This window comes from Panthera onca, chromosome A3, assembly GCF_046562875.1.
Source record: "Panthera onca isolate mPanOnc1 chromosome A3, mPanOnc1 haplotype 2, whole genome shotgun sequence".
In the NCBI taxonomy this organism is placed as follows: Eukaryota; Metazoa; Chordata; class Mammalia; order Carnivora; family Felidae; genus Panthera; species Panthera onca.
Window position 1 is genome coordinate 78,305,905 of NC_138341.1, and position 22,531 is coordinate 78,328,435.

The 22,531-nt window shown below is 38.8% G+C and overlaps 1 protein-coding gene and 1 long non-coding RNA gene across 2 annotated transcripts in view; one reads left to right on the plus strand and one right to left on the minus strand.

Annotated features, from left to right (window-relative positions):
- The window catches only part of TMEM131 (transmembrane protein 131), a 237,807-nt gene that overhangs the window by 111,235 nt on the left and 104,041 nt on the right, over nucleotides 1–22,531 (minus strand). The window contains exon 4 of the mRNA XM_060608021.3: nucleotides 14,396–14,464. Within this exon, the coding sequence (XP_060464004.2) occupies nucleotides 14,396–14,464 (69 nt within the window). The remainder of the gene's footprint in view (nucleotides 1–14,395; nucleotides 14,465–22,531) is intronic.
- On the plus strand, nucleotides 8,882–22,399 carry LOC132662576 (uncharacterized). Its single transcript, XR_009602607.3, has 5 exons — nucleotides 8,882–9,245; nucleotides 16,201–16,251; nucleotides 19,745–19,862; nucleotides 20,914–21,114; nucleotides 22,099–22,399. It is a non-coding gene; the product is annotated as an uncharacterized LOC132662576 (long non-coding RNA).

Below are 22,531 nucleotides of genomic sequence, written 5' to 3' on the forward strand. Positions count from 1 at the left end.
TACTTTTCACAGAAAAATCTTGGCTCCTAAATGAAAAAAAAACCTGCTAGAATTTGAGGAAAAAAAGAAATCACCATTTTGCAATTATCAATGTAGTAAATGATTTAGGCAAGAGTCAATAATATGATAAGTAGGTAGAACTATTAAAATGAAAGGTTGCTGGAGAACATGTTATTAACCCCACATATTACTTACTAATTACAAAAAGGAAAAGGTACCTTTACAATGTACAGAATTTGGTAGAGAGTACCTTAGGAAGTACTCAAACTCAGCATCATTAACAATTAGAAATACGGACCTTATTGGCCTCCTCATGTTATGTGATGGGAAATATACATTATCTATGTAATGTTCTTGACAAAGGTATTTAGCCTGATTCTAATCATGAAGAAATAATGAGGCAAATCCAGTTTGTGGACTATTCTATACATCAACTGATCTGAACTACAAAAAATTCTATCTTATAAATGCAAAAAAGGAGAAAGGTAGTTTAAAGATTAAAGACACCAACCAACCAAATACAATGTGTCATCCTTGATTTGATCCTGGTTGGGGGACTGTATACAATAATGGACATATTTTTGGCGATTAGGGAAAACTGAATATGGTTATGTCTGTCCCTTAAGATTTACATACTAATGAACACAGGGATGAAGTAGCAGGATGTCCATTTACTTAAAAAAAAAGTAGTCTCTGTGTGTGTGTGTGTGTGTTGTGTGTGTGTGTGTGTGTGTGTGTAGAAGAAGAGAGACAGTAAATGTGCTAAAGGTTGAATCTTGGTGAATCTAGATAAAGATTATATAGGTATTCACCATATTATTCTTCCAACTTTTCTGAACTTTTAAATTTTTCAAAATTTGGGGAAAACATTAAGACTTTCTGATTCAACAAAGTATGGGATGGGAAAAGTGAACAGGTGACAAGCTGGGAAAAGATATTTACAATATCTAAATATATCTTTAGACTTTAAAGTTATTTCTAGCTTACAAAAGGAATTTCTAACAAGTTAGTAAGAATCCCGAAAGAAAAAGGTCAAAAGATATGAACAGGCAATTCACAGAAGAGGAAACCCAAAAGGCCAATAAGCATATAAAAAGATGGATACTGTAACTTAATAGCAATCAGAGAAATACAAAATTAATGATGAAGTACCACATTATCCCTATTTAACTAGCAAAAACAGAAAGTTGGCTGATGTTAAGCATTAGTACAAATACAGGGGATGTGGAAATATAGGAAGGCACAGATAAGCACAAAAGCAACCAGGCAACACCTAGACAGTGAAGTGTACTCACACTTTATGACCTATGCATTCCTCTCCTGGCCTTATATTCCAAAGAAATCCTCATGAAAGTCCCTAAGTGAACCTGCAAGAGTATTCACTGCAGGGCTGTTTGTGGCGGTAGGGTATTAGAGATAATATGTATAGCCACTGAAGAAGGAGTTATGGGTAAAATGTGGATTCTTTGCTATGGTTAGAAATAAGAGAACAGATGGACATCTAACAAAAATGAAGCTTTAAAAAGGTAAGAAAAAGAAGGAACTATGCAGCCACTATGGAAACAATATGGAGGTTCCTCAAAAGTTAATAACAGAATTACCACATGATCCAGCAATCTTATTTCTTCCCATATCCAAAGGAAATGAAAACAAGATCTCAAAGAGATATCTGCACTCCTATGTTCACTGCAGCATTACTCACAATAGCTAAGGAATGGAAATAATCTAAGTGTCTGTCAATGGATGAATGGATAAAGAAGATATGGTATGCTTATATGCAATGGAATATTATTCAGCCACAAGAAAGGACATCCTGCCACTTGCAACAACATGGATGGACCTTGGGGGCATTACGCTAAATGAAGTTAGACAGAGAAAGACAAACACTGGTGGCTACCAGGGGTAAGGGGGGGGAGCGAAGAGAGAGATGTTGGTCAAAGAGTACAAACCTCTAGTTAGAAGATGAATACGTTCTAGGGTTCTAATGTCCAGTATAGTGATTATAGTTGTTAATACTGTATTATGTACTTGAAAGTTGCTAAAACCTTAAATGTTCTTACCACAAAAGAGAGTGGTAATTATGTGCTGTGACGACAGTGTTAACCTTACCATGTTAATCATTTTGTAATGTGTAAGTATATCAAATCAATATGTTGTGTACCTAAACTTTTACAATGTTATGTTAATTACATCTCAATACAGCCAAAAAAAACAAAACAACAACAACAACAACAACAACAACAAAAAACCCCCCCCAGAATGATCTATATCACAGTATCTGTATACTGAAACATAATTACATAAACTAAAAATATATAATAATATCTGACTGGGTAGCATATGTAAAACTACATATATACTTTATGCATTTTTCTATGTGTATATTTCATGAAAAAAAGTAAACAGCGTTATGGTAAAGTAATGAGAATACTATGGAAAGCAATACTACTCTATAATTATTAAGCATCACCATATAAAACTAGAATAAAGCATTTGGAGGTTTTTTTTTTTTTTTGGTTTAGAGTGACCATCAGTTAAGATGGTTTTGTTACTTGAGGTCAATGAGTTAAAAGGTATTTGCTGAAGGCCTACATGTAAGCCAGCTTTATCATGATGTTGGCTTATTTTTACAGGTGATTCTTATATAACTGTACGATGCTGAATCCTGTTTAGTCAAGAGAGAGCCCATATATTAAATATGATCTCCCAAGAATTCAATTTGAAAAGTACTTTAACAAATGCTACACAAAACAGAATATTAGAGAACTCAGGACAGAAGTATTATAATTAAACATTACAATAAATAAAATCAAAGGTCATTTTATTGTCCAAGTAGAAAGATTAGTTTGTTTCCTTAAGGTTTCTGTTTAACGTCCTCATTAGGGCTTCACTTTTTTTTTTCTCCAAAATCCTTAAAGTCAAAAGTTGGTCAGAATTTCATGTATTGAATCTGACTTTTAATATAGTCACATTATTTCACCTGATTTTCAAATTCCTTATCATCTAAATCAACATCAAAATCAATTTACCACCCCTTTACTCATTTTTTTTGCAGCTTTGTCTATACTTTAATCTTGGATTATTTTAAATGTTGTCATTTTTAAAATTTTATTTTTTGAGAGAGAGAAAGAGTGCAAGTGACAGAGGGGCAGAGGGAGAGGAAGGGAATCTTAAGCAGACTCCACACTCAGTGTGGAACCTGAAGTGGGGCTCAATCTCACGACCGTGAGATCATGACCTGAGCAGAAATCAAGAGTTGGAGGCTTAAATGACTGAGCTACCCAGGCGCCCCTAATCTTGGATTATTTTAAACATTTTGTCTTTTCTACAATGGAATAACAGTCTCTTGTTCCATATTACACAAAAAAGTCAGGTTCATCTAGATAAGGTTTACCAATTTGTAAAGAACTATTCGCTGTCTTTTATAACACTTAACCCATTTTAAAGGTTTTGATTAATGGTTTACACTATGGTTTATTTTACACATCATTTGAGAATTTCTTTATAATGAGACATGAAGTTTTCTTGTTGAGGTTAATGTTTTCTGGTGCCTCTAAGGGCTAAACACCAAGTCATATTTCCCTTCTGAGAGCTCAACACTGCAGATGCTACAAACTCTTGTCACAAGTGGGAAGGATGTAGAAGCAAAAGACTGGTCCAAAATAATTTCATGGCTTACAGTCCAGCCACCATGAGGTCTACAATCTTTCTGTGGCTTAAGAGTCCAACTGTGAGGAAAAAAAAACCAAAGGCAGAACCAGGGCTTAGGTCCTGAGGCAGGGGCAGAGGGGTATCTGAAGGAGGCTTATAACAACACATTTAGGGTTAGGAAGTAGGAAGCTGATCGCCCTCAGAAGCTCTTCAAACTCAGTGGAATTCCTCTTGCTCCCGAGACTTTCTCGGGAGCTAGACCCCTTAACCAACAGGCTCATCAATTGCAGGTGGGGGTCACAGGACCATGAAACAGTTAGGGAAATAGGTACAGAGCCAGCTGGGGTCTCAAATTTTGTGTGTGATGCTGCAGGGAGCTGTACAAAGACAACATGGAAGATAAAATTCCTTTTTCTCAAGCTTTATATAGATATGTAAATAGAATAACAGTACACGGAAACAAAAATGTCCTTATATCCTGAAAGTTTACCACTACACTCTTTCACAATTCAAATGTCCTGCAGGGTGACTGGCAACCAGTCATTCACTCCCTATGAATTCGATCTTCCCGTTTTCCCTCCAATGACCTCAGTGTAATCAATCTCAGTTAAGATAAAGAAGACATGGTATAAGACAGACGGGTAATCTGGGGGATCCTTCAAGAAGACGACTGAAGATGGCCTTCTGTAGGAGAGGACTCCGGGGTAAGGAAACAAGCTTGGAGGCATAAGGAGCCTGGCAGGGGGGAGTGGATCAGAATGCTTGACTTGCAATGCTGCTGAGGCTGGTCTTGCCCTTTCTTCCAGGGATCAAAGAGGAAATGACACACCCTACAGAAATGAATCTTTGCTCAGGGGAGAAGGGTCATCTACTCGTGCTGTTCAAAGAAGTTAGTAGTAACAAGAACAGAGGGAACATCTCAGGAAGGGTATCAGTAGGCCACTCTAGTTATGCAGGCTTGGACAGAGTAGGCTTCCTGCAGCTCTGGGCAGTCCACACCACAGGAAGCAGAAGGAGTCCTCCTAGGACAGAACTGCTTACAGACTTCATATTAAAACAGCTTCCCCTGCCCCTCCCTCTCCCTCTCTTCTCTTCCCTTGGAGTTGTGAACAGAATCCATGATAAAATGGGAGACTGAAAAGAGAAGTCACACTAAACCATGAAAAACTCTGGTCAAGTACTAATGCATGCTTACTTGTAAATAAATAAGCAGCACAATTAGTTTTCTGCTACACAGCAAATTACCACAAACTTAGAGGCTTAAAATGACACCCATTTATTATCTTATAGGTCTGTAAATCAGAAGTCCAGGCCCAGCATGACTGCTTGATCTGCTCAGGGTCTCACTCACACATCTTCCAGGCTCATTCAGGTTATTGGCGATATTTAGGTTGCTCCCAGTCTCTTGCCATATGGCCCTCTCCATTTCCAAAACCGGCACAACAAACTCCCTTACATCAACACCTCTCTTGAAATCACTGCCATTTCTGTCTATGACTCTTACAGCCAAATGTGGAGGGCTCATGACATCATCTCAGCCTCACAGATTATTTCCCTGTTTTAAAGGCCAACTGATTTGGGATCTTAATTACATTTCCAAAATCCTTCACAGCAACATCTAGATTCATGTTTGACTGGGAGAAGGTGTGTGTGTGCACCCTGGAGGCCAGGAATTTGGGAGGCCATCTTAGAATTCTGCCCGTCATAAACAGCATGCGAGACACTTGGCTAGACAGGTGAGATTTAAATTTTTTTTTTTTAACGTTTATTCATTTTTGAGAGACAGAGAGAGACAGAGCATGAGCGGGGGAGGGGCAGAAAGAGAAAGAGAGACAGAATCCGAAGCAGGCTTTAGGCTGAGCTGTCAGCACAGAGCCCGACATGAGGCTCAAATTCACGAGCCATGAGATCATGACCTGACCCAAAGTCAGATGTTTAACCGACTGAACCACCTGGGCGCTCCTAGACAGTAAGATTTTAAAATTAAAAAAAGATTTTCAAATGCTTACAGTGCCAGTTCTGTTTGTTTCCATTGTCACCTACTCCAAAGACCAAAGGAGGGCCAAAGAGGACAGTGTGAATTATTTATAGATAAACCAAGTGGAATCAAATACACAGCTGTTCTCTGTGCTGTCTGTGCAGAGCTACTGACTGTCCATATTTCAGAAGAGTCTGAGGCACAAAAGAATTAGGAAGAAGAAGTTATGAACTAGAGACTGGCTTGAAAAGTAAGCTGCAATTTTGTGGTCAATGGCAAGTTTCCCATGCCACAGAAAGACAACGCAATGCCAGGAAACAGCTGAAGAAATGGCTGAGCAAGTGCCCTCAGACAAACCTTATGAATGACAGTGACACAGCACTCTACCAAACACAACTTTTGGCAGGAAACTGGGTCAAATCAATATGCAGTACTCTGTACCACTCAATTACCACAAAATCTGAACATCTTCTTAAGCACATTTTAGATTGAGGGCTGAGGGGGCTGTTGGTGGAATAGTTAGAAACTTGAAAAGCTAAAAGGCACCAAACATCTCTTTAGAAGAGAACCTACCTGATTTTACTGGACTATGAAAAAGTGACTGGAAGAAACACCTTTCAAGAACTGAATTTAACTTGAAAATAAAGACCTCCATTTTAAGCAACAGTTTCCATTTTTCTTCAAGCCATTAGGTCTCCATTTTAAGCTTTAGATTTGAAATCAAGATTTTCTGTACTTAATAATTACATAAACCAAAGAACTCAGCAAACCAAGTTTCCACCCAAAGCATCTTTCTGCACTCTGCAAGAAATGTTTGAAAAAAGTTGTTGTTATGGAAACAGAAAAATATTTAACAGCACTGGCATAAATAACTGAGGGGGGTGCAGAGGGATGCGGGGAGGTGGCCATGCCCAGACTGTTCCAACTAACTGTTAATAGAGAGATGGGGGGAAGGAAGGGGAGAGGGGAAAAGAGGTAGAATTACAGAATCAATTGAAATGTAATAGATGAAAACAAAGAAAGCCTATTTTTGAAGAAAGTTAACATGATTTACTACGAAAGAAGCTCTAGAGGGCAGTAGGAATGAGCAAAGTAGTGAGAGGAGTCAGTTACAGGGGGGTCTAGAAAGCAGCCAGGGTACTAGAGTGGCATCCTTGCTAAGAGGCCTGAAACTCTCCTGGAAGCCCTGGATGACCATCAGATACAACTTGGAATGGTAAATTCTATCCAATTGAAAGTTGTTCCAGATACTGCAAAGGGTGTTTTAAAACCGATTTGCCAAAAATGACCACAAGCAATGGAAATAGGTCACAGAAAACATACAAGGCAAAACTTCAGTGTGTGAGTCAAGGTAGTAAGCAATGATAACTACTTACACTTTTTTGGAAAAATACTGTAAAGTGTTCTGTTAAGGATATTCTTCTCAAGTCCTTGAATTATTGCTATACATATCAAGACAATGAAACATTTCCAGCATGGGCATTAAGTCAGTACACTGCCGGATCAAGTAGAAAAGGTGTAACAAATATTCATTGTAGTCTGACAAAATCACTTGAGAATGTAAAATTAAGTTAACTGAAATCAAGAAATCAATAGGCAATCTTGCTGGACTTAATTTACTGAAGGGGCACCTGGGTGGCTCAGTCGGTTAAGCATCAGACTTCAGCTCAGGTCATGATCTCATGGTTCGTGGGTTCGAGCCCCATGTCAGGCTCTGTGCTGACAGCTCAGAGCCTGGAGTCTGCCTCAGATTCTGCGTCTCCCTCTCTCTCTGCCCCTCCCTGGCTCGTGCTCTGTCTTTGTCTCTCTCTCAAAAATAGACATTAAAAAAATTTTTTAAAAATAAGATAATGTACCATATGTAAGTGTTAAGTGTGGTGCACCTGGGTGGCTCATTGGGTTGAGCGTCCAACTCTTGGTTTTGGCTCAGATTATGATCCCAGGGCCGTGGGATCAAGCCTTGTGTTGGGTTCTGTACTGAGCGTGGAGCCTGCTTTGGATTCTCTCTCTCTCTCTCTCTCTCTCTCTCTCTCTCTCTCCTTTGCCCCTCTCTCCCACTCATGTTCTCTTTCTAAAATAAAATTTTTCAGAAGTGTTGAGTGTGTAACATGTACGAGAGACACAAAAATAAATAGGTAAATTATCTTCACAGCCTGGTCTAGCAGGGAAACAGACATCTAAACAGACAATTAGAGCAAAACCCAGCACACTGACATAAGTCAGTAGATGTCATGAGTAATGAAGACTCTAATTTCATTTCTGATGTTTGATTACATCCCACACCTGGGCAAGCAGATAAGAAAGCCAGTTCTCTCTCTCTCTCTCTCTCTCTCTCTCTCTCTCTCTCTCTCTCGGATCTAGTGAGAAGTTCAAACTTTGCAAGTTTGCCCCAGCCTCACCAACTCCTTCCTGCCAATAAAAGCCAAGCTAGTCTCCTTTCTCTGCACTCTAAAGGGCATTTTTCAGACTTGCTGGGGAGCCCACCCTGCATGCTTCATTCTGTGAATATAATAAACTTGGTGTGTGTGCATGTGACATTATCAGTCTTGACAGCTGACCCAAACTTTGGGTCGGGATCCATCCCACCTCTGTGAGGTGAACACAACACCATGGAAGCAGACAGAAGGCACTTTCGACCTCTGCTAGGCAGGCTGGGGAAGGCTTGCTGTACAGAGAAGAGGAGTACTCTACAGTACTAAAGGTCATTAGGGATTCAACAGGCCAAGGAGGTTGTAGTGGACTCCAACTGGAGTATCTGCCCATTGTATGATTTCTCTGCACTGGGTGAAACCCTTATAAACATAGGGACAACACCTGGAAGGCATGTTCACTATCAAATACTCTCCTTGTTTGTCTGGTGGGGTTCATACATGATCTAACCATAGGTGATCAGTGTGCTACTCTTGAGATTTTTCAAACTAAGGGAAAAGAAGCTATGAATGTGGTGATAGAGGGAGGCTACAGAATATAGGTCTGAAGAGCAGTCAGTGGATTTGTTTTCATCGTCATAGGAAAAAGATATTGGCAGTGGGAGAGAATAAGCCAATACAGAGTGGGGCAGAGATACAAGACTGAGAGAAGACCTCTGGCGGTGTGATAACATGGATCCTGTTGTCTCTGGGTCATAGCTGTATCTCTGACCTTTCTGCAGATATATTACAGTCCTCAGTATTCCTTCCAATATATGTTCATTTTTGCCTCTGTAGTTTCAGTCAGATTTCTATTACTTAGAACCAAACAACTACAGCACTAACCAAAACAGAGGGATTAAAGGCACCCGGTAACTACTGTTAATTTTCTTACAAGTAATACTACTATAGCTATGTAGCATGTTCTTATATACGGAAATGTGTGCTCAAGAGTATTGGAGTAAAATGGCATTATGTCCACTACTCTCAAATGATTTAAAATGGGCAAAAATATGAAGTAAATATGGCAAAAATATTTATTTTTGAATTTAGGTTAAGGGCACATTTATTACCTGTCCTTTCTCCTTTTTTTTTTTTTTTTTTTTTTTTTTATTATATGAAAGTGTCCACAGAATTCTTTTTACAGGGGAGACTCAAAGTATGTACAACATGCCTGAGCTTGGAAAGCCCAGTTACTTCAGGAAATGGTAAGTAGTGCTCCACAGGGGTGGTTTAGGGTGGGGTCGTACAGGAGAAACGTAAAGGACAGATTTTATATTGAGAAATTCAGTATTTATCCTAAAGACATCAGGAACCATCAAAGGATTTTTTGTGGGAAAGCATACAGGAAATGACATGGTTAGATTTGGATAGTAAAAAGATTTCTCTGTTGATAGTATAGATCATAAATTGAAAAAAGGCAGGCATGTGGTAAGAGTCTAGATAAGAAATGATGAGAGGGCCTGAATTAAGAGGAGAAAGGTGAGAAATCAAGATTAGAGAAAAGCAGATATGAACAATTGATAGAATTCTGGTAATGGATTTTGGGGGGGGAGGGAAGGGATGGAGTGCTTTGAGGTAAAGGAAAGAATCCAGAAAGCATCAGGATTTCTGGCTTTGGTGACTAACTGGTACCATTCACAGAGATTGGAAATACAGAAAAGCAGGGCACACTGAGTTTAAGGTGTTGTTGCAAACACAAGGGAAGTGGTAGGGGGAGAGGGGCGAGACACAGATTGGGAAACCATAGGCATATGCCAAGGGCATGGAAGAGATCACCCCGTAAAAAACGTGGAGTTGGCTAAAAGGGGCTGAGGAAAGAGAAGCAGCTGTAGTTAGGGGACAGACAGGGAACAGAACCCTGAAAGAGACTACAAAAAAAGAGCTTTAGACACAGGAGAAAAACACAGAGTGAGTTCACAAGGATAGAGGCCGACAAAGATCTGAGAAGGAGGAAGAAGTCAGCGGTGCCACGTACTCTACAAGAGATCAAGAAAAACAAGATTAGTGTTATCCAACAAGAAGACCTAAAGTAGGGCAGTTCCAGGGTCGATTAATTCAACACTATAATCAAGGACGCAAGTTCTTTCCACTTTTCCACTTTCAGACAAATTTTTCTGGCTCTATCCTTAGACTAGCACCCCTAATTGCAACATGGTTCCCACAGTACCCCAGGTATTGCCTGCAGACAATATTCAGCATGGAAGAGAGGTATTTCTTTCTTAAGTCTCTTTTTTAGAGTGGAAAAAAAAAATCTGTTCCCTGAAATCCTTTAGTAACAATCAGTTACTTCCTAACCCACTGAAAATTTACTTTCTGCAGTGAAAACACACAACTTCATTCTCTTTGTACTAAAACTACTTTCAAGTTTCATAAAAAGAAACTTAGCTCTAAACTGCTGGGCAAATTCTTCCAGTCACATTATCTGCAATCTTGTAGGGTCAAAATTCAAAATTTAGTAACCTCTTTGTTTACATCCATGTGGTGGCTTTGTGGTCTATGAACTGGAGTGGGCTGAACTATAGTCCCCAGAATTCCCTCATACATTTCTGCGTAGGGTAGGTTCCACGTGATGCTCTCTCCTGAGAGCTGGAACATGGAAGGGAGGCAGCCGCCATTTTGTAGCATACATATACCCTCTCCCAGTTATTCACTCAAATACCAATGTAGGCGCTGCTGGGAAGGGACTCTGCAGAGATAATTCAAGTCCCTAAGCAGCTGACTTCAAATTAATTACAAGAGAGATTATGTAGACCTCTTTTAACTAGTTGGAAGCCCTTTCAAAGAGAGATTAGGCCTTACCTAAGAGACTCCAAATAACAGATGGATCTGCAATTGTTCTGCTTCCTCAGCATCTTCCCTGAGAACCTGCCTGTGGATATCAAGCTTTAAGTTCCTGCCCCTGGGGTTCCAGACTACTCATGATCTTCCATTCCTGACTGCTTGCCCCTGTACACTTTGGGCTTAACCAGTTACCACACTGTATAAACCAATTCCTCATAAAAACTCCACACATATATGTACTCACACAGTCATATAAAAACTCTGACTGAACCCTAATATACATGTGTTCACATCTGCCCCCAACTCCTACTTCTACAGATCCACTTCTACCTTTGTGAGAAAAAACAAACTCCATTCAGTGCTCTCAGACTGGACAAAGAGAAGTTTAAAATGGTAGAATGGCTTTTTTTTTTTTTTTTCCTTTCCACTATTGTGGGAGTAGCATGTAAATTTGCTGGCTTAGGGAATAGTCTAGTATACCTACTATATTCATTTCCTGTGCTATACCTAGGACCTCATGCTAGGCTTCATATAATTTTCTTCACTGTATTGCCTGAGCCTTGCTTGCACTGGAGTTCACCTGTCCACTCACACACTTTCAATAAACTTCCACACTTTCTCTCAGCTCATGAGATTTCAGTTCCAGGCTCTTAAGGAAATCCCATCTATTTCCTCTCTAGTCACACATTAATTCACTTATTCTTACCAGTTCTCTTTGTGCATGACACCAAATTATTCTCTAGCCTAAATATTAATTGAAAACCTTTATATTCTGCATATCATTTCATCTTACAACTCCATTCTTAGGACTTTCTCCTGAGGATATAGTCATGTTGTATTTAAATCATTAGCTTCAGCACTGGTAAGAATTAAACTTAAAACAATATAAAAAAAATAAATGAATTTAACAGATCTATCCTTACAATTTAATGTCCTTTAATACCATAAAATAAAGTAACAGATAATTCAATGGAATAAAGAAGAAAATACACTGTATTATGTTTAGAAAGCAGGTTATAAAACAGTTTGTGTTCAGAAAATATGGTTATGTTTTTTGTGACTCGATAAATAAATATAGAGGTATGGAAAAAGGACTTGAGCTATAAAAGTTCAATGTTAATGTTTCTGAGGGGCTGAACTGTTGGTAATTTTTTATTTTCTTCTTTCCCTTGGTAAGTATCTTCTAAGTTTACTACAGTGGACGTGCACTGCTAGCATAATAAGCAAAATCCCAGTAAGTTCTGTGGTGGTGATTTAATAATCTGTGGCCTAGAACAGGAATTCCTCACTAGCTCTGAAGGATCTGGTATGGACCTTGAGAGGGATGTCTAGAAAATCCCTGAACCTGTGTGCAAGATGCCATTTGTATACAACTGTGTGTCTTTGTGTGAGTTTGGAGAGAGAAAGGAAGAGGTTCACAGCTTTCATCTAGTCCTCAAAAGATCCCATGGTCAAAAAAAGGTTAAAATCACTAGTCCAGAATCCTGTGTGACATTATCTCAATTTCTCCTATTTCAGGGATGGGGCATTATTTAAAGGATCCAGGGAGAGAGAATTTGGAACAGGAATTCCTAATTTCTATTTAGGCATTTTGTACAGCTGAAAATGTCTTTATCTCAAGTGATGTATACAATTTATAAAACTCTCTAAAAAAACAAATTATATAAAGTGAAAAGGGCTGGATATAACTTTTGACAAGATCTCTCCAGAATAGTTACTGTTAAGCTTTCCAAGTAAGAATACCTGGTGCTTGAGACTAATAGTTTCAGTGTTGTAGGTTGACCTCCTCTCCCTGCCCTCATGCATCACTATAAATACTGCTCATGCCCTAATATCAGAATGTTTCTTCATTAGTCTCTGTTCTGGTCCACTCTAGGATGAGAGAACATACTTAAAGAGAATTTTACTGTAGAGATAAAACTCACTGTTAGAAAATAATGAACTCTTTTATGAAGATCAAAGTATGTGCCATATTTCTTTAAATCTCTTACATCTGACAGAAGGAGACTGTGGGTGACACATTACTATGAATGGATTAAGGCTCTACTTTATGTTCCTTGCAATCTCGACATTGTACCTAAACTGTTTTTATAAGAAATGATAGTGATGTGTTTCCTATCTAAACACTATGGTCCTTTCTTTGTTTAAATGTTTATTATTTATTTTGAAAGAGAGAGAGAGAGAGAGAGACAGAGAGAGACAGAGAGAGGCAGGCAGAGAGGGAAGGAGTGAGAGAATCCCAAGCAGGCTCTGTGCTGTCAGTGCAGAGCCTGATGTGGGCTCTATCTCACGAACTGTGAGATCTTGACCTAAGCAGAAATCAAGAGTTGGGCGTTGAACCAACTGAGCCACCCAGGCATCCCAGAACATTATGGTCTTTAAATCTAACACCCAGAAGTCAAATTTTTTTTTTTCTAAGTAGGCTCCATACCCAGTGTGGAGCCCAATATGGGGCTTGAACTCATGATCCTGAAATCAAGACCTGAGCTGAGATCAAGAGTCAGATGCTTAAACGGAGCCACCCAGACACCCCAGAAGTCAATTTTGCTTACATAATGACTATTCCAAAATATTGATTCCATCTAGAAATGCCCAAAGAATCACACGAACTTTTCTGTGCACTCCCACCACCCAAATCCATGATCTGTGTCAGAATATAATCTCCTTAGAAGATGGCGGCTGCTATCAGATATCTTACTATTAATGCTAACTACTCTAACATGGTTCTACACAAATATAATTAGTGTATTTGATTATTCCAGGTTTGAGATTGGAAATAAATTATTCAAACCTAATGTGTTTACTATAATAAAAAATGACTAATTACAGTTTTGACAACACTAAAGAAAATTACAAATTTCATTAACTGAATCAAAAGAGATCTACATACAGTTTCTCTATCACTTACCTTTCAAATTCTTTTTTTCTCCTAGCTTACCAGAGTGTCATTACTCTAGCAGTTATATCACTAAGATATTCTCTTTATCTACTTGCTAAATTAGGTTGGAACCAAATACAGATGAAGACTTGTCTTCTCCTCAGTGTATCTGAGATGTGCAAAACCTGATACGCAGAGGTAGAAGGGAAGCCAGAAATCTGGTTTGAGGAAGCAATTCTGTGGTTGAATTACAACTCTCTGCAGGATTTTCTTTTGTTTGTCCTTTTGGGTTACTGATAATATTTATTTGGTGATATATAGAAGTTTGCACTTTAAAAGCACATGCAAACAAATAAATACTGTATCTTTCTATATCCACATGGAAAACTTAAATAATAAAAGTGGAGATAAAGTGCTAATCAGAAAAGTAACCTAAAAGTTTCATGCAGCTCCTGAATATAAGATCCTTTGAACCAGGGACTCTATAGGTAGTTATCTTTCAAACTTCAGAAGTTAATACTCATAATAGATACTTGCTTCCCATTTTCAAACCATATTCAACAACACGGTTTCCTTGACGACTTGAGAATGTAACTTTCTCATAGAGACAACATGGGTGAAAAGCAAGACAAATGCATGCATAAAATACAAATAATAGTTTAATGAGAAACTATGGTCTGAAAATTTTAAACTTACTGTTCATGGAAATCCAGCATTGGTGGCTCAAATCGTATAGGTCTGCAATTACCCCGGTACAGAGATATACTGTAAGTAAAAAGAAAACAGCGTAAGAAATAATTCTTTAAAATATATATCCCCAAACTGAAGTCAGATACTTGAATTCTGTCACAAGAAAGAATACTTTCTAAGTAAGAATACTCGGTGTTTGAGCCTAACCATTTTGGTGTTGTATGCCGACCTCCTCTCCCTGCCCTCAGGTGTCGCCACAAATACTGCTTGTGCCCTAATAATCTCAGAATGGTTCATTAGTCTCCATTCTGGTCCACTCTAGGATGAGAGAACATACTCAAAGACAATTTTACTGTAGAGAGAAAACTCACTGTTAGTTAGAAAATAATGAACTCTTTTATGAAGATCAAAATACATGCCATGTTTCCTTAAATCTCTTATATTTGACGGAAGGAGACTGTCATCTTTAGGAAAAATGGAGTCTAATGTCCTATCAGGATTGTGCATTACTTTTCTTATTAGATGAAATCAAGAAATGTACATTTTAAAAAATGAAGAAAAGGGAGTATTTTTCCTATTCAAAGGTATGTGAAAGCAGAAAATGCTCAAGTAGATTCAATGTTGAAATTTATTTGGTTGATATAGTTGACACCAACATATCTAAATATGTTCACTTGTATTTTTTGATACATGCACAATGAACAATAAATAGTCAACACAACTACACATCCTTGGCAGACAATACAGTATACAGACAAAAACCACAATCACATTGTAACAAGAGTGTCAAAGGAACTAAACAAAAATGAATTTGGGGACAAAGTTTTAGGAACTGAAATAGCTTTTTCATTTGAGAGTTTGGAACACATTGATCTATAACATCTTAGCCTAAATATATGAATATCATTTCTAACTATCCCACTTGATACTAGAACTTGTCACCAAAACAGATTTCTGAACAGCAAACCTCCTAAACATCACCATGACACGCCCTAACAATGATGCAATATAGAAATGACCGGGAGGATGTGGGGATGTCCACATGCCTCTAGTCATCTGTTTAAGCACAGAGAAAGTAAAAAATTCAGGAAGCCACTAACATTTCTAAATAGTGAATGCTTATCTTTCTGTTGTATTTTAAGAAATGATGTTAGAGCAAAACCATTTTGTAAGACTTTATTTCCATTACCATAATTCACAAGAACACAAGCTTCAAATGATACATTAGAAATATATTAGAAATAGACAAGGACATTGAGAATATGTTGCAAATTTAGCTTTAACTCAACTCTGCAAAGATTACATAGTCTGAGTAGTAGAATCAATGTGCTAAAAGTAATGTCTAAGAGTTTTTAGCTTGATAATCCCTCTACATATGCTGAACAGAAAAGATGAAAAACACAAATAAGGAGGAAAACAGCAAATTTAAGATTCTACTTTACAAAAAATCTAAGATCCTACTTTGCAAAAATCTAAAGACACTGGAACAAAGAAGGCACAAGTGCCCCCAAGACAGGAGCCACTTGCAGTGAGAGGTAAAGAATCTACTCTCTTTTGATTTCTGCTGTCCTTAGGCATGATATAACAAGGATACTCTCTGGCACCTTTAAATCAAGGGATGCCGACTAGCTCATCAGTTTCAAGGGTGTGAAACTCAAACATACAAAATCTTAATCCAATCAAGGGGGAAAAGTATAATGCATGAAGCATATGTATATGTCATTAATTTATATATATAAACATTGACTGTATTAGATGCTAGAAATATAAAGAAGATTAAAATACAGTTGTTTTTTTTTTCTCTCTCACAGAAATGAGAATCTATTCCCCAAGTTGCAAATGGAAGCATCTAAAGTGGTCAGGTAAGATCAAAAACAAAAACAAAAAACATGCACACCCCCACTGACTCAACACAAAGGTAGTGAATGCTTGGGGCTGTCTAGTGGCCAGTGCTATGGGAACAAGGCAAAGAGCCTGCTCTCATTGCACTAACATCCCAGTAGGGGAGACAAAAGTAGAACCTACAAGGTAATGATGGGACATACAAAGAGGCAGACCAAACACGGTAGGAACAGAGAAGCCTTCTGTGAGGAGGGGTGCTGCAGCCAAGACCTGAGTGGTGGAGATCCGGGGGAAGAAAGGAGACATACCTTGGCATGTTGAAGAACAGAGGGCCGAAGTGGCCAGAGTGACGGGAAGGAGGGGGTGGAAGTAGGAGCTGAGATCAGAGAAGTACAAAGGCCACGTCTCCTTTCAGGAGCCTGCATTTTATTCTAAGTGTAACAAAAAGCCTCTGTAGTGTTTTCAGCAAGGGAGTGACGTGATCTGACACATCTGACAAGGTTAATTCTAGATGCTGTATGCTGTAGGAGCCCCAGAGTGACAGCAAGAGAGTCTCGCAGTAGTCCAGACAAGAGGGGATGATGGTAGCAGTGGTCTGTGGGAGTGCGAGGCAGTGTGGCGAGAAGTGGCTCTTTTCTGAATGTATTTGGAAGGTAAAGGCAATAGGTCATGCTGATGGATTGGTTTTGGAACGTGAGAGAAAGGAGAGAAATCAAGAATGACTTAATTCTAAAATTTTGGCCTGAGAAACCAGATATGTAGTCATGACATAGGAGGTGTGGGTAAGAAGTGAGGAAGGATAGACAGTTTAGATGTTCAAGAGTACTTATGGCTTTAGACATTTAAATTTGAGATGTCTTATCTAAATGAGATGTTAAGTAGGCTGCTGGATATATATGGTTATTACTTTCCATAAAAAAGTTACTGACTTAAAAAAAAAGTTAATGACTTTTTTTTACATTTTTATTTTTTAAAGTTACTGATTTTTGTGTACTGATCTCATACCCAAGTCACTTTGGCAAGTTGATTCTAATAGTTTGTCTATAGATTCCCTTAGATTTTCCTGTCACTACCTGTGCTGCCAAAATGATCACTATCTTTGATTACCTCTGTAGACAAATCATCTGCAAGCAATGGCAATTCTATTTCTTCCTTTTAAATCCTTAGAACTTGTTTCCATTTTTTAAAAATTTATTAAAAATTTTTTTTTAATGTTTTATTGTTTGAGAGACAGAGAGAGACAGGGCGCAAGTGAGGGAGGGACTGAGAAAGAGGAAGACCCAGAATCCGAAGCAGGCTCTAGGCTCTGAGCTGTCAGCACAGAGCCTGACGCAAGGCTTGAACCCACAAATGTGAGATCATGACCTGAGCCGAAGTCAGATGTTTATCTGACTGAGCCAGCCGGGTGCCCCTTGTTTTCATTTTTTATGCTTTGAGTGGGCTAAGACCTCCCAAAAAGTGCTCCACAGAAGTGGTGTCTGACATTTGTTATTTACAGATTTCTCACAAAATATGAGAGGGGAAAAATACATAAAGATGATTCCCTCATAAACAAACATGTATTTTCAAAACAACAGCAGATTTATGTCTAAGAAACAGTTTAATATTTGAGTGGGTACAACACAAGTTGTCACAGGTATAATCTTATTTAAAAAAAAACCCAAAATTCAATGACATAGCTGTCATGTATCCACAGCTGACGGAAATGTTTGCTACTATGCTTATTTCAAAAAATTTCTTTTAGGGGCGCCTGGGTGGCTCAGTCGGTTGAGTGTCTGACTTCGGCTCAGGTCATGATCTCGCAGCCTGTGAGTCTGAGCCCCGCGTCGGGCTCTGTGCTGACAGCTCAGAGCCTGGAGCCTGCTTCCGATTCTGTGTCTCCTCTCTCTCTGCCCCTCCCCTGCTCATGCTCTGTCTCTATCTGTCAAAAAAATAAAAAAATAATAAAAAATTTTTTAATGTTTATTTATTTTTGAGACAGGGAGACAGAGTGCGAGTGGGGGAGGGGCAGAGAGAGAGGGAGATACAGAATCTGAAACAGGCTCCAGGCTCTGAGCTGTCAGCACAGAGCGCAATGCGGGGCTCGAACCCACAAACCATGAGATCATGACCTGAGCCGGAGTTGGACGCTTAACCAAGCCACCCAGGCGCCCCACTACTATGCTTTTTTTAAAAGGGCATGACATTGTTTAGCGTTTTATTAACAGAAAGCAAATGTTTGCAAGTCTTTAATGTTGAAAAATAAATTGGGGCAAAGGCAATGTAAAAAATGGTATTCTTTGCCAATTTCAAAGAAACAGACTGAGACATAATAGCATATTGGATGATTTTATGCTTCCTACAGTGATTGTATTTGTTCTCAAAGTCTCAAATATTTTTATTCCCTTTATTATGTATGTGGGGATAAGGAGATGCATAAGGACTATTTTCTGACTTCAAGCAAGGGAACAACTGAGAAGATACAAAAAAATCTTTCTTGTGAGACATGGTCTATGTTGCTTGGTGGACTGTGAGGTCCAAGTTAAGCAGGTAGCTCCCAAATGAAGCAAATAAAGCCTTCTTGGAGCTTTGGGAATTTGTTTAAACCAGGAAATTTAAAATGTTTTCCTAAAGGCAATTAGTACCTAAACAAAAGGTACTCTTTGGCCCAGTACTTCTTAAAGAATGCTCTGTGGTCTACCTGTATCTTTCTTAATCATCTAGAACGCTTGTAGAAATGCAGATTCCAGAGCCCCACCTCCAGAATGTGATTCCTTAAGTCTAGAAAAAACCCAGAAACCAGTTATATTCTCACATTTGGTTACTACTCTTTTGCATCTTGATCCACAATAAGTACTGCAAGCAGAAATAAGAGGGGAAAAGTACCTTAACATATAAAATTTTCAAAGTCATCAACAGTTTAAAATAGTTTCAAATATGATTTTTTTTTTTAATTTTTTTTTTAATGTTTATTTATTTTTGAGACAGAGAGAGACAGAGCATGAATGGGGGAGGGGCAGAGAGAGAGGGAGACACAGTATCGGAAGCAGGCTCCAGGCTCTGAGCCATCAGCCCAGAGCCCGACGCGGGGCTCGAACTCACGAACCGTGAGATCGTGACCTGAGCCGAAGTCGGACGCTCAACCGACTGAGCCACCCAGGCGCCCCTCAAATATGATTCTTATTAGAGACAGCTGAAAAACAGTGACTTAAAATAAATCACATAATTATAAATTTTAGCTTAAATTTCATTTCTCTGAAGACTAATAATGTTGAATATCATTTCATTTATTTATTGTTCAGTTAGATATCTTCCTTTGTAAAGTGTCTATTCAAAGTTTTTTAACAGGGGTGTTTGTCTTACTGAGTTATAAGAGGTCTTCACCTATTCTAGATAACATGCCCTTTGTCAAATATGTGTACTGTGAATATCTTTTCCCTGTTCCTCCTTTTCTTATTATAAATGTTGTCTTTTGGGGAGTGATGTCACTGAGACAGTGACTCAAGTTGTTGCTAACTGTAGCACCCTTCACAGGAAGACCAACCTGCAACTATCCATGGACACGGCACTTATTGTGAAAATCCCAGAACACAGCAGTGAGGCTGAAGAACCCTCCTGGACCACAGAGACTGAAAAGGACTACATTAGAAAGGTAAGAGGAATGGCTACACTCTGACCACATCACCTCTCCAAGGCAGGAACAGAACCACACTAAGAGAGTACCCTGGGCCTACAGTTTTTCCAGTGGGAAAGATATAGACCAAGGTGGATGTCCAGCTTCCTCAGTGTTATGGGTTGCTTCCCAGAAGGCCCACTTGGGTCTTGTCACAAGGGGACCACTGGGGGAATCTGCAGGAGTGAACCTGTGGGTCTTGACCACTGGAGATCAGATTGGGATGCAAGGGAGGGAAGGATGTACAGCAACCAGTGCTTGGATCTTGACAGACCACACTCCTCCTAGCAATGACACCCAAGTGGAGATCCTAGGCAGTGGCTATGCCCAACTGCAAAGTCAAGCCACCGGCCCGTCTGGCCAGGGAGCTTGGTGGACAATTCCACATGATTTAGATCCCTACCCAATGAGCCACACCTGCCACAAGCCTGTTCTATAGCCCAACCTGGGCTGGGAAGCAAATTAAAAGATCTGTTTAGGGTTGAATATAACTTCCACCCCACGCAACCAGGAAACCTAACCAGAACATCTGGGAAGCTGCATAGCTTAACCTGCAGCCCTGCTTAAAAGGACAATTGAGCAGAGAACCCAGCCAGTGGCTTAGCTCGTGTGCAGAGCTGAAGTGGTGGCCCCATCTGGCCAGAGAGCTTGGTGGGCAGCTTGCTAGATTCAGGTCCCCAGCCATCAAGTCATAATTGCTAGGGAGCCTGTTTTAGGGCCCCATACAGGCAGGGAAACAAATTCATAGTCCTGCCTAACTGCTGAGTATAGCACCCAGTCCTGCCCAACCAAGAAACATGGGCAGAGAATCCAAGCACTGTGGAGGCCATGTTCTAGCTGTGCATGGACAGGGAACTAAGTCAGCAGTCCTATCTAACCATTCCCAGCCAGTGCCCCTGCTGACATCAGAGCTCAGTAAGCATCCTTGGCCAAATAGCGACCTGGATAGTAAATCCCACTTGTTCAAGACACTTTCAGCTGACTCATTAAGAACCCCAAGTTAAGCTGACTAAAGAACTGTCTCTGTAAGAACACACAGGTAACTAAACAGAATTAGAAAAAAAATGCCTGAATGAAATGAGAAGTTCAACAAAGAAACAAACTATAAAAAAACAACAACAACCAAACAGAAATCCTAAAGATAAAGAATATAATAATTGGACTGAAGAATTCAACAGAGAGCTTCAGCAACAGATCTGACCATCAGAAGAAAGAATCAATGAACTGAAAGGTAATTTTGAATTATCCAAGAAGAGGAGCAAAAAGAAAACAGAATGGGGGGGCACCTGGGTGGCTCAGTAAGGTGAGTGTCTGACACTTGGTTTCAGCTCAGGTCATATGATATATGTGTTAATCAACTGTTTATGTTATCAATAAGCCTTCTGGTCAACATTAGGCTATCTGTAGTTACGTTTTTGGAAAGTCAAAAATTATAAGTGGATTCTCAACTGGACAGGGGGTTGGTGCTCCTAATTCCCACATGGTTTTCAGTGTACGGGTTTCAAAGTTTGGTGTTTTTTTGTTTTTTGGGTGTTTTTTTTTTTTTTTTTTTTTTTTTGTAAATTCATCCTGAAGTATGTAACATGTTTTGAGGCTACTGTAAATGGCATTTTTATATAACATTTTACTTTTTCACTTAGAATATAGAAAAGTACTATATATCCTTCAATCTTGTTAAATTAACTTATTCTCAAAGCTTTTTGGGTATATTCTTTAGGATCTTCTATGCACACAATCATATTATTTATAGACAAACACATTTCTCCCTTTCCAGATGATGTCTCTTATTTCTATTTTTTGCCTTAATGTACGGACTAGCACATCCAGTACAATACTGGAGAGAAATAAAAGTGGACATCCTTGTCTTGTTCTCAATAGAAAGAAAGTACTGAATCTTTTACCATAAGAAACATGTTAACTGTTGTTTTTCCACAGATGGTCTTTATCAGACCAAGGAAATTCTAGTCTGCTCAGTGTTTTTAATTATGAATAGATGTTGAATTCTGTCATAGGCTTTAATTTCAATTTTAAAAATTTCCCAAATTGTTAGTGATTTCTATTTTAATTCTGCTGTGTTAAAGAACATAATCTGCAATTGCTGGGTGAAGTGTTCAATAAATATCTATGAAGAAAAATACCTACAAGGTTAAGCTGGTTGATAGTGTTGTTCAAGTCTTTTATACCTTTACTGATTTTCTGTTTATTTTATTGACAGCTGAATTTTGAAATCTCCAACTATAATTGTGAATTTGCCTTCATTTCTGTTTTTTTCATTTACTTGGAACAAATATTTGGAACAAAAAACATTTATGTTTTCTTCATGTATTTGGAAACTCTGATATTTAGACTTATACAGACTTGGGATGATACATTATCTCTTCTGTAATAATAAAATGTGTTTCTTTATCTCTAATAATATTTCCTGTACTAAAGTCTAACTTCTCTGATAGTGTTATTCCCTACTCCATCTTTTTACTTTTTGTGTTTTTATACTTAAAGTTCATTTCTTCAGGGGTGCCTGGGTGGCTCAGTTGGTTAAGCGTCTGACTTCAGCTCAGATCATGATCTGTGGTCTACTGAGTTTGAGCCCTGTTGTCAGGTCCTGTGCTGACAGCTCAGAGCCTGGAGCCTGCTTCAGATTTTGTCTG